Source organism: Heliangelus exortis, chromosome Z (genome assembly GCF_036169615.1).
Source record: "Heliangelus exortis chromosome Z, bHelExo1.hap1, whole genome shotgun sequence".
Classification (NCBI taxonomy): domain Eukaryota; kingdom Metazoa; phylum Chordata; class Aves; order Apodiformes; family Trochilidae; genus Heliangelus; species Heliangelus exortis.
Genome location: NC_092454.1, coordinates 59,516,767 through 59,530,739, shown reverse-complemented (window position 1 = coordinate 59,530,739; position 13,973 = coordinate 59,516,767). Strand labels below are relative to the sequence as shown.

Below are 13,973 nucleotides of genomic sequence, written 5' to 3'. Positions count from 1 at the left end.
CCATCCTTTTGACACAAATTTACGCTCTCCCACAAAACCCCCCTGCGTATCTCCAGCCCCGCTTTACCTATTTATCTAACGACTTTCCTAGAATTAAACGCATTTACTGCGTTCGGGCTCAAACCACATGCCGCTCTGTTGTGCGGAGAACAGCAGCCCACCGCCCCGGGCTGCGGGGGTGACATTAACCAGGTCCTCCAGGACGCCCTGTACCCTGACAGTGCTCCTCACTCTTGGCGTCACCATATCGATCTTGACCGGTTTATAACTAACAGGCTTATTCCGACCCCACCGCTCGCCCTCCGTCCCTCCCTTCGGTCTCTCGGTCTCTCCCCCCCGCTTCGCTGCTGCCGCCGCCGGCCCTGAGGGCTTCGAGGCGGGGCGAGGCGGAGCCAGCCCGGAGCCAGGCAGCCCGCCCAGCCCCCTTTTCCCCTCTCCCCCGGCGGCCCTGACGGCCAGCGGCGGTCGCTTCCTTCTCTCGTCCCGGTGAGTGGGGCCCCCGCGGGCCCGGCCGCCTCGGTTCCCCCGGGCGCCTTGCTGCCGCTTCCCTCGCCGCGCATCCGGGGAAGGCGGGGGGTGAGAGGCGCCCTGGCGGAACGCTGAGCGGGCCCGGGCCCGGGCGGAGGGCGGCCATCAGCGACGAGGCCGAGCCGGGCCGGGCCGGGCCGGGCAGGCGGGCCGGGGGATCAGTCCGGCTGCCGGCTGGCAGGGTGGGAGCTGGAAGGGGAGGTGGCTGTGGGTAGCCCTGCGGGAGGGCTCCGGACACGTCTCCGAGCAGCAGGAGCGGCCGGCGGGAGTTGGGTCTTCTAGGGAGCCGGCGGTGAGCCTGCTGCCCTCAGGTGCGGCCGTCACCTTCTGCGGGGCCCCGGGAGGGGAATAGGCTCTGCCGGGGGAGAAGGGCAGGAGCTAAGGAGAAGAAGCGCGTCTTTATCTGCATCTAAGCACAGCTTTGTCGTCGGCTGTCTTGCCGGCTCTGCTCTGGCCCCGTCTTCTGGTAATTCAGTAGGATCTGAATAGCAGAGGACAGCGTGTGGTGTGCGTATCGAGCACACAGCAACCTCGCTGTGCTGCAGAAAAGCAATAAAACTGCAGGGTGAGGAGGTAACACAGAAAAACGATCTGAAAAAGAGTCATTAGAAGGTTTACCTATATCGAGGTAAAGTGACAGATTTTAATAGTCTTGGGGGTTATTTTTTGCTTCGAGTGACAATGTGATCTCTTTGGTGTTCATGGCACAGGCAGCAGGTGCACAGGGTCTGTAACTGCAGTCACGGAGGCCTTGGCAGAGACGCGGGTATTGTGACTCCTTTACTCGTAGGGGTTTGAAAGCATAGTTACACCTGGACTTGGCTGCAGGGGCCGCATCTCCAAATGGTCCCGTCCTGCTGGGATGTGTTATCCACAGGGGTAACTGGGCTGACCTCTGCCCCAGTGAGGCTGTGAGCTATGAACACTCACAGCCCTATCAAGTGCCCTGACCAAACACTGGTAGTATTTAACTGGTTAACACAATTAGTGGCTGGTCCATGGTTGTGTGTTCATGGCCACAGCCCCTTGCCCATGGGTGTAGAAGTTGAGCAAAGCTTGTGAGGCGGCTGCCTATGCTATGTCTGCCCTCTAGCAATGACTATTGTAGCCACAAACTGCCTTAGCCATTCCATTACACTGGAAAAGCTTGGCCATGCTTTGAAAGGGGCAGCCCTTGTGCTAAATAGCTCTCATTTTTCAGTGGGATTCTCATAATGATTACTAAAATAATGGCTTATCATGAGCTGATATGTGTCACAGGTGGATGGGCCACCTTTACTTTACCTGGAGAAAGAGAGCAATGTACGTGTTATTGCTCTTCTAACTAGCTCTGTGGTCTGGCCTGGCTGAGAACTGTGGCTCTAGGGATGTGTGGTGTCAGGCTCTGGGTTAGGTGTATGTTTGGATTTGTCCCTCTGTGTTTGCTCAGTGCATTGCCATGCTTCAAAACACCACTACTGTTCCTTCTTATTTTTTTAACTGGAGGTTGTACCTTGATATTTGTTTTTCACCTCTAAAGCTAGCTTAGGTGTGAGACAGGGGAAGAGACATGGAAGTCTGGGCTTCAGCATTCTTTGGCATCATCAGGAAACTTGGTCTGAAATAGAGGATTGTCTCTCCAAACAATTGGAATTTAATTAATATATCGAACATTCTGTGTTGTTCCTGTTGTTCAGACTGGCTCATTATCAATCCACAATACTGAAGGAAAGGAAGACCACCCTAGAGAAATATTAACACTGGGATGTTTATTTAGCATTTCTTACTTAAAAGCAATTGTGCTCCATCAGAATGTCCTAATAAACTTCTGGGGATTGTTACTTCTTCAAAGAAAGTTAGTGGAATTTAATGTGCGTAGAGTAGGAAGTGCAGCTGACTCTTGTGCCTTCCAGGATCCGTGGTGTGTGTGAGGAGTGATTAAAAAAATTCTCAATTCTTTACTGATGCTTGATTTTGTAAGAGAGAGGAAATTCCTGGAGAAGTTTCCAGCGTATGAAGGAGTCTGATCACTTAACAGTGCTCTGCAGAGTATGTCACGCAGACTGCTGCTGAACAGAAGGCTGTGGGGCTTCCAAACTGCATTTGTAGTCATATCACATCTCTAACTTGGCTTCCATTAGCTAGGGAATAATACACTCCTGCTCTGATAGTATTCAATGAAGTTTTTGTAGTAATGGTGCAAGAGCTGAAACAACAATTGCAGAAAACCACAGAAGAAATATAATTGACATTTAAATAGTAAGAATGGCAGCAATTCTCTTTTGCTAATGTTTTCTGACATAGACACTCACTGTAGAATTTCACCACATAATAGCTGGAAATTTTCTCCCTCCCTGGAGTAATGATCTCCTTAAGATCTCTGGAAAGAAATAAATTGGGAACTCTTCTATAAATTAAAGGTCTCTTCTTCTGAAACAATCTCTGTTTGTGTGAATAGAAGGTAAGAATCTGTCAGGGTTCTTGCCTTCAGTGCTGCCTTAGGGAGTGGTTAGTTCAGATTTCTTCCAGGTATTTGACACTTCCTTGCAGGAGCTGGGAAATCCCATAATTCTAGGGACAGAAGTCCAGAACCTTGTGAAAAAGCGTGGTTAGGGTTTGATGGTTTGGTTGATGATTTGCTTTTTTTTTTTCTATGTTGTTTTGTTTTCATTTTTTGTTTGCTGGTATTTCCATTCCTCTCCTCCCAAATCCCCTCGATCCTTTTTGTGGAAAACTGAAAAAGCTGGCTGAATTTAAAATGTTTTGTGGAAACTGAATTCGCCTCTCCTGGGAGCTTGGCCAGTAAACTCTGGTATCAGCTAGTTGGAACTGATGAAATCTTATATATCTCCTTGTTCTTCTGTGTACAGACTGAAGCTAAGGGGTTGTGAAAGCTAACTTCTTCTTCATGGACAGTTGAATAGTTGCTGGGGTTGCAATTTTGGTTGTGAGAAAATTATTTTTCATTGTCTTCAGAGCAAAAATTCAGGATTTGGCTTAAATTGGCACGAAGAATTAGGACTTTTCCCCATGGTGCCAGATTTATTTCACAACAGTAGTAATCGTCTTGTAAGGTCTTCATCCTGAAAGGACTCATCCACCGATATGTTTTTGATATCTCTGAAACAGTTTAGGTGGCAGGTCACACAAAGGAGTTTCAGGGGTGCCAAGACAGCAGTCAGCAGAGCTGGTGGAGTTTGAATGGCTTGTGTGGAGGGCTGATTCATGGTACTCCTGCTTTGTTTCCCCTTCCCACGCATCTCTTCTCTGTTCCTTCCCCTTTCACATGAGCCTCTGGAAACAAACAGACCAATGCTGAGATGTCTTTTAATCCTGCCTACTGAAATTGAAACCAAGTTTCAAACAAACCTTTGTACACACTTGCAGCACTCAGTATTCCAGACTTCTTGCAGCTCTGCCCTGTTAATTTAACAGTGGGAACCTGTTTCTCTGTGCTACACAGGATTTTTTTTTTATTTTTTTTTTACTAACACTGAAAGCTAGTTCTTTGTTAAAGTTTGTCCATGCTGCGTATTTGTTAATGAACAGTCTAGGACTGCTAACATAGGAGAAATAAGCAGCAACTTTGTACAGAGCTAGGGGGTGGGTTAAAGTTCAGAGTTGCTCTTTCAGGGGGAAAAAACCAAAACCACAGGGCCTCACTTTTCAGTGTTCCATAGCATCTAAATAAACTTCCCTGTATTCTTAGGACTTATATTACTTGTTTTCCTGCAGCAAAAAAGAAAATTAGTCTGCTTTTTAACTAGGGCACTGAGTGATGAATCTGCTGACCCAGCATTCCCTTAACATTATGCCTGCTTAATTAGGACTAATTAATTGTGTTAACCATAAGGCTAAATTGTGTTCCAGAGACTGGCTAAGGATGCTTGGTACGTGTGCTTGCCTGGGTCCCCAAAGGTGCTGAGAGGTGTACAAGTAGAGTGTTTTGAGTGTCTCTTATGCAGTGAGTGAACTACCTGTTCTGAAGTGAGGGAGGAGGTAGAATCTGGATTTCAGGAGAGATGGCCTGAGGGAGTTAACTATCCACACGCTGGAACTCATCCCTAATCTTCCAGTTTGTTTGGAGCTGGAGTTACTTTAAGACCTAAAGGTTTGATTTCACAAGCTCAATCCCTGAACTAAATATTCCATTCCTTGTTGTGAAGCTCAGCACAGCTAACAAAGTGAAATGGTCAAAATGCTTAGGACAGCCTGTGAAACATACAGATTATAGGATTATGCATTATAAACCTTTGCAGTACTCTGGAAGTGTACGTGGTACACACTGTGGCTTTGAACAAATAAATACTGCAGTTCAGGCATCAGGAGAAAGCAGCAGTGTCTGGAGTCCTGAGTCCCATTTGTGTTTCAGGACAGAGTTCCTCTTGAGCTGTGTTAAAGTTTTGATGGGCTCCCTGAAACTTTGCTTACAGTGTTTGAAAAAACCTCCTGCATGTGTTACTGCATTTTCTTGTGTGCAGAGTAATGGTGTAGTTGGTAGTAATAGGATCATTGCTCATATTGTTAGAGGACTCCTCTCTAAAGACCCATGGGTAACCAAGGGGATTCTATGGGTAAAAGAGAGACAGAGAAGTTCTTTCTGAAACCCCTGAGTGTTAGCACTGAGAGCTTGTCTCGCTGCCTGCTTACAGCAGCTCAGCGACTCCATGGGTCTCGCACGGTGGCCTCATCAGTCACAGGCAGGGTAAGTGTTACACAGTAAGAGCTTCTCTTCATCGGAACATGAAGCCTGTCATTGTTGCAAGGGAAGTTGTACCCATCTGTTCAGTGTGGATCCCAAAGTAATTATACCTAGATACATCATAAAACAAGACTCTGCTTGTTCTAGTGGTGTTGTGCAACTGTGTCCAAATGCTGGGTGTACTTGAGGGAGTTTTGTGTTTTGGTGGGGTTTTTTTGCCAGGTTGTGTTGTTTGTTTGTTGTTTGTTTTTGTGGTTGTGTTTCGGTTTTTTTCCCTGTGTCTTTGATTTGTTTTGTTTTTTTTCAGGGTTCCTCTGGGGGGGGAGAAAAAAAAAATCAAAGACAACATTTGTCTTGGGCAACTTGGATATTTTGTTTGTTTTTGTTTTTTTTTCCTGCTACACAGATACGTGTCATGAGTTGTTTTTCTTCTAAAGCTATTTAAAGTTGTTAGTTAAAATAACTTTTTAAAGTTATTTAAATAAATGGATTTACTTATTGCTATAGACACCTGGCCATATTGAAGAGGTTTTCTTTCTGTATCAAAAATGCAGATGTCTAGTAACATGCTTAAGATGGATATTTTTCTTCCTTGCTTTTCAGTCAATATAGGCATACACACAGAGCATGCTACAACTCCAACAGTACAGAGGTTCCTGCATTCTGGACCTGCAAAGAGATCTTTATTTATGCCTTAGCAATCTATAGCTTAGGTAAAGTGGAAGTAGTCATCAACAATTTCAGCTGAGGCCCATTGCTGAGTAGAATGTGAAACTATGAGAAGAGCTATACAGAGACTCGTTTTCTGTTGGGCAACCCAACTCAATTTTAGAAGTGCTGTTTGGATTTATACAATTCTTAGTAATGTCAGAAAATTCACTATCAGTATTGTCTTGGTAGGTTTGCAACTCAGTGACCTGCTGCTCTGCTGCAGCTTCCCTTAGATTTAAATTTTTTTTTAGCTATTTGCTTTTGATATTTTGAGGTACTTGCCACATATATACCAGCTAAGTACAGATGCACTGGTAGGATGGACAAAATTAAGGAAAGTAACCTGGGGGAGCAGGTGAAGGAGTGATGTTGGCAGTGGAAGGTGGTAAGATGAGATCCAGATCAGAAATGCAAATGCTGTATTTCCAAAGGAAGACAATGGCTGTTCCCTGTCTCCTCTGCCTTATCATCAGGTGAGGACTTTTACCACAGCATTCCTGCCAGGATGCTTTCTAAATTCCATTCCTTTCAGTAAAATTTTATCTTCAACTTCGTAACGTTTTTCCAAGTCACACTGCTGTTTTTAAAGGGCTCTAAAGTAGAGTGCAGGACCCAGAGTCAATCAAGAACATACTTTAAATTATGCCTCAATTACTGAATGGAGTTCTTTTCCAATAAAAGATGTTGTGACATGACTAGAGCATCTTTATGTTGGATACTCAGGTTACTTAGGACTTGCAAGCAACACATGCAGTGGAGGTTTAAATGATTTAAGATATTTTAAGTCATGTACTTTAATTCTTTTTGTAGAGATCTGGATAAGACTTAAGTATGCTTTGAGTATATTTTGTTTAGTGGATTAATTCTGAAGACAAGGTATGGACACGTTTTTCCTTCTGTCCCCTTGTGCTTATGCATATTCCTATATAATGATCTTATGATGAAGTCTGCAAGCTTCCCACACTGTGCAGCCAGGAGGCATTTCTGGACTCATCTTTGGTGGGCAGCAAACATCCAAGCTCTCATGGTAAAAACCAAGCTCACAGACCCTCTCAGAGGAATTTGTTTGTAATCAGGTTTGCAAGTGCTTTGTTGGAGTATTACAATATAAAACCTGTGTTGCTGTAGAAGCTGCAACCCTCTTGTGTTACATCTGGGGATACAGACAGTATGGAGCAGCTGTTGCAGCCAAGGGTTCATTCTCTGCTCTGAAGGGCAAATGCTGCATGTGCAAAAAACAGCTTCCTTTTTATATATTTGGAAAGCTATGACCTTGTCTAAATAAATTTGCCCCTGCTGGTATTTATGGTTGAAATCTGTCTGCACTTTTGCTTCTCTGGGGAAGAGTGGAATTGGAGAGAAAAGCCAGAAATCAGACATTCTGCAGTGAGCCCATGTGCAGTCTGTGGGTGAATTTGAGGCAAACTCTGGTAAGAGATGGAGAAAGGTGTCACAGTGCTGAGCAGCTGCATGAATGTAACAAAATGAGTGAAAAAAAAATGATTGCTAGACAGTGTAGATTTAAAGGTGACCAGCATTAATATGAGCCAATATGGTCATAGAATTGTATTAGTAGACAGAGAAGGGGCTAAATGAAGCTATTGTTTGTCCCGTACACTGTATACAAGTCATGCAACTCTTTGAGAATGTTCCAGTAATGACAGTCTGCTCTACTTTTGTTTCATTTGTTTGTTTGTTTTGCTTTTTTGAGCTGCCCAGTTGAACCCCTTTTGCAGATTTCAGTCAGATGAAGCCCCTGGAATCCTAGGGCTGCATCCAGGACTGCACAAATACTGAAGAACATGTGTCTATATAACTGGAGAAGGAGACCAGCTTGAGCAGCAGCTGCAGCTGTTGTCTGAGGCCAGGAGGAGCCTCTTCATGTGGGTGGGTGGCTGCTGGCTGTTACCATTAGGAACCTCCTGATCTACACTTCTGTCTTCCTGGGGGCCACTGTGTGGAATCCCATTTCAGATGTGACCTCCACACAAGCAGTTTTGAGGTTGTTGGGTAGAAGATCAAGTGCTGCCTTTGGAATGTGTGATCAGCTGCTGCCATGGCCATCTGGCACTGTCTGTGGTTAACACAGTGACCCTGCTCCAGTCCCATGGAGGCAGATGTCAGCTGCCCTGCCTGCTATCCTGCTTGTGGATTTACATTTCAGTGGCTACAAAATGTGAATAAATACTCTGTGCTGTAACCACACGTTAATCTGTATCAATCACAGCAATTACTCAAAACATTTTGATGGACTTGGTTTGCAGAGTATTGCTCCCTTGCATCTCTTTGGCAGATCAATTGCTTGAGTGCTGTGCCACTTGATTTATTATATACTGTCTGGAAGCAATAATTGGTATGACTGAGGCTTCTCCAGCTCTGTGAACTTTGCTACAGCAATGCTGCAGGTTGGTGTTTTTAAAAGATACTTTACCTCTCTGCTGGGATTCCTAAATGGCTTACAAAGCTGTATTGGAGTTGTACAGATCAGTGTGCCCAGGCAGGTGAGAAGAACATTTGTTTAGACCTTGGTCACCACAGAGTCTGGCATATTTGTGTAACTCACTGATGAAAACAGGTTTGTGCTGAAGTATCTCATATTGCAAGCCAAAACAGCTGTTCAGGGAAGAGGGAATGATGTCTGGAAAAGAAATTATAGCAAGTAGATAATGTGTCATAGTAACTTGATTTTCTGCTGTTTTTTTCCAAGACACTGACTTGGATGGGAAATGTTACATCTGCAACTTGTACTTAGATGAGAATATGTGAGCTGAGTACAGTAGGCTTGCTATGGTCATATCAAAGTAGTTATCTCCTGCTTTATCTGTCAGGGTATCCTGGCATTTTCTATCTTCTTTCTATGTTCTAACTTTTTGTGAGAAGTGTATATGCATAAAACAAAGTGCTTGGCTTGGAAGGCAGAAGCTTGCACCAGGACCATAGCTGGCAAGGAGAGGAAGGAAGCCATTTATTTTGAACATGTGCAATTGTAGAAGCACTGACTTTGCTTAGAAGAGGAATAGCTGAGTAGCTTAGGCTGTATAAAGAAGATGACACCTAAAACTTCATGGGCTTTTGTGTGCAATGGGTGTCTGCAAAGCTGGGAAATGGAATCTCATAAAATAATTTGTAGATCAGAATGTAAGAGATGAGATGTTGGGTGGCAGTTGTTTGTTTATTTCAGCTGTTCATTTGTCAGCTGCTTTTCTGCCTTCCCTGGGAGTTGTATTATATTATTTTATTTGACAGAATTCTGGAAATTTTCTTTTAGTGTATCTGTCTGCTTTACACCCAAGACATTCCTTTGTCACCATTTCTGCTATCTTTCCATCTCAATCAAACCTCTAACTTGGTTATCTTCAACATAGGTGAAATGTCTTTTGTGCTGGAACACTTAAAAAATCCCCCATAAGTGTGTGCTACATAATAGTATTCCCTGAACAGCCAATAAGTTTGTCAGGTGTGGTAAATTAATTTATTCTTTGGTCTTCCATTAATTGTTTTTATATATATATATAATACTGGGATTTGCATATCCCTTTGCATGGAACATTCTCCATGGCCTGTCAAAGGATGTCCATCTCATACCTTGTGGGGAGGTGTATTTTGTTTGGAAAACTAGGGCAAGGAAGGATAGTGTTACTTTGACAAAATCAGGAACAGTGCTGTGGGAAAAGAACAAGAAATCTGAAAATCAGGACTGTGCTTATCTCTCTTAAAAAAAAAAAAATTAATCATGACTGGGAATATTGCCAGACACTGGAAGAAAATTGTTGTGTTTTTTTTTTTTTTCCTGTTAAATTTTAGCTTGCTCCTTGGCATTTGTTGGCTGAAGCCAGTGTTCCCAGAAGAGCCCTGGGCAGAGTTCAGGTCTTAGGGGTGTCCTAGGAACTGCTCAGCTGGGCATTGTACATGCAGTTAATATTTTGTGAAGATTGAGAGGTGTTTCTAGAATGAATTTAGCACTTTTTGTGCTAGTTGGCCTTGATATTGGGAATATCTCAGGGTGCTCTAACTTGTATAAGTGAACCATAAATGCTCTAGGTCACAGTCAAATGTTCTATCCAGTAAGCCATTAGGATAGCCATAATTTTGGTTTGAAATATTTTCTTTTTTTTTATGTTTACAGTAAGAGTTATTGGGTTGGTTTTTTTTGTTTGTTTGTTTGCTTGTTTTGTTTTTTTTTTTTTTTTTGGTCGCAACCCTAATGAATGTCTGAAATCAGGAGGGTTCCATGCATCTCCAAAGTGGAAGTTTGTAATCCTAGGTCTGTGAAGCTTTCTGGCTCAAGTAAAACTGTTGTGTTTTCTGCTTAGTTGAATTGTTTTTAATTTTGAATGCAGATGCCTGTCCGTCTAGCTTCAGCTCAATGCCACTTAAGAAGTGGGATCACATTGGCCTGGTGCTTCTTGGATCACAGAAGCACAAATGGTTGTCTGGAAGCAGCATAAAGAAGATAATGGTGCAGACACTGAACTTCCTTTGTAAACTGCATGGTCCATCCATGTATTTTTCACAGTGCTCTTATCTTCCTGCAGACCTTTTTCCTCTGAGGACATGTTACAGGCAGATCTGTAGGGAAAGGGACTGACTAATGCACACTGTGCAGAACCTTTTTGCCAGGTCTTTCATGTGGGACTGTGGAATATGTACTTTGTATGCAGAACGGCACTGATTTTTCATTTGTGTTTTAGGGACAGGAAGGGTCTTGAATAACCATGAGCAACCCTTTTGTACGGATTGTGGAGCCACTGGATCCCAAAGAACCTCTGAAGAAGTTCTTCAATCTGACCAAATTGGAAGATGCGAGATATGGTATGTTGACAACAAAAGGACTGGTTTTTGTTAGTGTTGATGAATAGAACCTGAAGAGACATTGCAAATACCATTTGATGATATTTGGTCTCTGGAGAGAACTATGAATTCAGAAAACAGTTTTTGGAAACAAAGTTTTAGCAAAATTTAATTCTAGAAATTTAGCACTACAGAAATACTGGTAAAATTGCAGTATTATTTTCACAACATGCTGTTCGCACTGCAGTCTTGTTTTTCTTGAGTGGATGAAGAGGACCAGGCAAGACTGCAGTGCACAAGTTTTCTCATACACTGCTATTCTTTTGTGAAAGGCTGCAAATGACCTAACACTGGTATGACTGAGTCACCCAGTAAGTTTGTTCAGTTTTAAAAGAAGTGCTGTCTAGAAAAATCTTTTCTGAGGAGACTTTTTCTGTAGTTCCTCTGACACTATCTAAATGTGGCACTGGTAAAAATCCTACAGTTTGTGCTGCTGACTTTGAAAGCAAGTATCCATAGCTTAGAGCTGCCTATGCTGGGTATTTGTCCTCTTTCAAGAAGGAAACAGCTGATCAAGGATGCTTCAGGAAGCAAGAGAAGGAATGGTTTTTCTGAACATCAGCAATGCATATCCACTGCAGGCTCAGGTAGTGTGTAACTGAGAAGTCAGCTAATGCTGGCCTTAGTGTGTGAAAAGCAGAGGTGAGTCTAAAGAAATAGCCAAATACATGTGTGGCATTACCAGTTGATTCATCCCTGGTCCAAAAGTGATAAGCTCCAGATTTTTTTAAAGAAAAAAACCATACATTTCTCACTGTCCAGCAGAAAATCTGAATAATTCAGCTCCAGAAGAATTGGGTGGGAGAAGATTTAAAATAACCAAAACCTACGATGATGAAAACCAACAAAAAACAACCAAAAAAACCAAAATTATTCTGAATGATCACTTCCTGAATAATATCTAGGCGTCGTTTTTTTATGATAATGGAGCTACTCATTGCTTGTAGTAAATCTTTCAGGACTGCTCTAATAATAATAATTTGTTCCATCTCCTGTAAGAATTTCAATCCTGAAGTAAAGTAAGATTAGCAGATACAGTCTTACCTCCTTTAAGCTTCATTTTACGTTTCTGGAGGTGTGGTTTCCAACCATATCAGGTAGAAATGTATATGACTGTTCAGTGGCAAGAGTGAGAGGAAACTGCAGAGAACCAAGATAAGAGCTACCTCTTTTTCAGAGTATGGAGGGTAGAAAAGCTGTGGAGAAGAGGCCCTTCAGCAAAGATGTCTGTTGTCTCACAGGCACCTAAATAATAACTCTGCTCAAAGAATTGGGTGAAATCTGGAAGCTAGAAAAGGGTGTCTGGTTATTTGGGATAAAGTCTTATGAGAATGTGGAGGTGCAGGTGAAACTCTGCACGTGTTGACACATACACTAAAGTAAAAATTCTGTTTCTTGCCTTTAACCGATGCAGCACACCTGCCATTTTCCATTCGAGTCCTCTTGGAAGCAGCAATCCGTAACTGTGATGAGTTCCTAGTGAAGAAGGCAGATGTTGAGAACATTCTCAACTGGAAAGAGGTGCAACATAAGAACGTGGAAGTGCCATTTAAGCCTGCAAGAGTTATACTGCAGGACTTCACGTGAGTCTGGTGCTCCCCAAAGCTGAAAGAGGGGTTTTTTGAAAGTGCAGCAATACTTAGCTGTGGAGGGGTGAGCTGGGGGAAAGAATAGCTGTGAAATGTATGGAGAGACCTTTTCCAGCTTTTCTGGGTATCATGCTGCATGCAACACTTAGAGAGGCAACTTTCCAGAAGACATACAACAATTACTATCACACGTCCTGGATTAGAATTATCAAATTTCCTAGATCTGGTTGTTCTGTAATTATTCTGAGTTTTTGTAAGACTGTAGATCAATGTCTTGCTTGTTTTTTTCAATTGTATAACATTCATAAGATGGCAGAATAACTCTTCCACTCCCTTCCTCCCACCCCTGCTCTCCTCAAAGTCATCCAGGTAGCATAACATCACATTTGCTATTTTTCTTGGAATATGCATCACTGGGGACAAAAAACTGCTGTAAATCAGTTAATCATGTCAAGGTTGGAGAATGTGGACCATTCTTTCTATTTGTTTTTGTAGACACCAAGGATTTTCACGGTAAAGTTCTGTGAAAATTACAAAGCCTTTTCTCTTCCTCTCACGTTGTTCCTGATATATTTTAAGATTGTAATAGCTTCCTTATAATCAGAGTTGAAAACCTAAGCATGTTCTACTTTGGGCTACTCTTGCAGAAATGTAGTGTTCTCAGTGGGTTACTGAGTGATTCTGGATCCTTACAAGCACATCACAGACAGCTTTTTGTCTCAGCAATTTACAAAATCAGATAGGCTGGTATGGAAGAGTTTGCTAAGCTGATGGAAAGATGTCATGGTAGTACATACCTCTGTGGAAGCTGAGAATGTGTGTGCTGAGAAGCACCAGAAGCTTTGCTAAAATAAATACGCAAATATGTGTGGTATATTAGGTATGATGAGTGTGGTTAAACAAGACTTGGCAGTGGAGGATGGATGGAAGACTCAAATGCACTGCTTTGGCCCTCTGCATGGTTTATCTGCCTCACCTAGAAAGGAAGGTGTTTTGGATCTATGGCATATACAAGCAGAGAGAAAAAGGCCTCTTCACTTATTTCTAGCTCACTTGGACCTCAAGGTCTTGCAGGATTGCCACAAGGTATGTGAGGAGGCAGAAATATGAGTCCTGGTCCTTAGTTGGAAATGTGCTCTATGAATGTCATTTGTGATAGGAGGTCTTTTGTCAGTGATAAGTGCCAGAACTGATCAGTGAATTTGAATGGTATACCTTATTTCTCCACTTCATGCTTCTCCAGTGATCAGTTAAAGCTTCTGAAAATACAGTTGCTCTACAAAGGTCTTCTGTGGTCATGACCTCTGTGATTCAGGAAAACTAATGCCTGCTGGCTCTGCCAATTTCAGTTGAAGTGTGTAAGGTACCAAACAGCCCTAATTATGGAGAAGATTTTTCTGTGCTTTGCAAAGCATATCAGAGATGATCCTTGCCTTAAAATCAGCTAAATGATCATAGCAAAGAATCAAAGAAAGGGCATTGTTGTTTCCCATCCCCAGCACCCTGTTCTTTTTCAGACAGACTGGGGAGGAGACAAACAGAGCAGTAGAAGAGAAACCACTTCAGGGTCCCAGAGGAAGGGTGGCTAGGACTAAGTTTCCAGATTCCTCAGC

At 42.8% G+C, this 13,973-nt stretch overlaps 1 protein-coding gene across 3 annotated transcripts in view; it reads left to right on the top strand.

Moving 5' to 3' along the window:
* The first annotated feature begins 352 nt into the window (after positions 1-352).
* ACO1 (aconitase 1) overlaps positions 353-13,973 on the top strand; it is a 33,793-nt gene continuing 20,172 nt past the window's right edge. The window contains exons 1-4 of one of the 3 annotated variants that reach the window (XM_071731910.1): positions 443-486; positions 1,239-1,294; positions 10,612-10,732; positions 12,186-12,354. In XM_071731910.1, coding sequence (XP_071588011.1) covers positions 10,636-10,732; positions 12,186-12,354 — 266 coding nt within the window. In that variant the 5' untranslated portion in view covers positions 443-486; positions 1,239-1,294; positions 10,612-10,635. Of the gene's footprint in view, positions 487-1,238; positions 1,295-8,021; positions 8,326-10,611; positions 10,733-12,185; positions 12,355-13,973 lie in introns of those variants that run through there. The other 2 variants (XM_071731908.1, XM_071731911.1) reach the window with 2 other exon arrangements.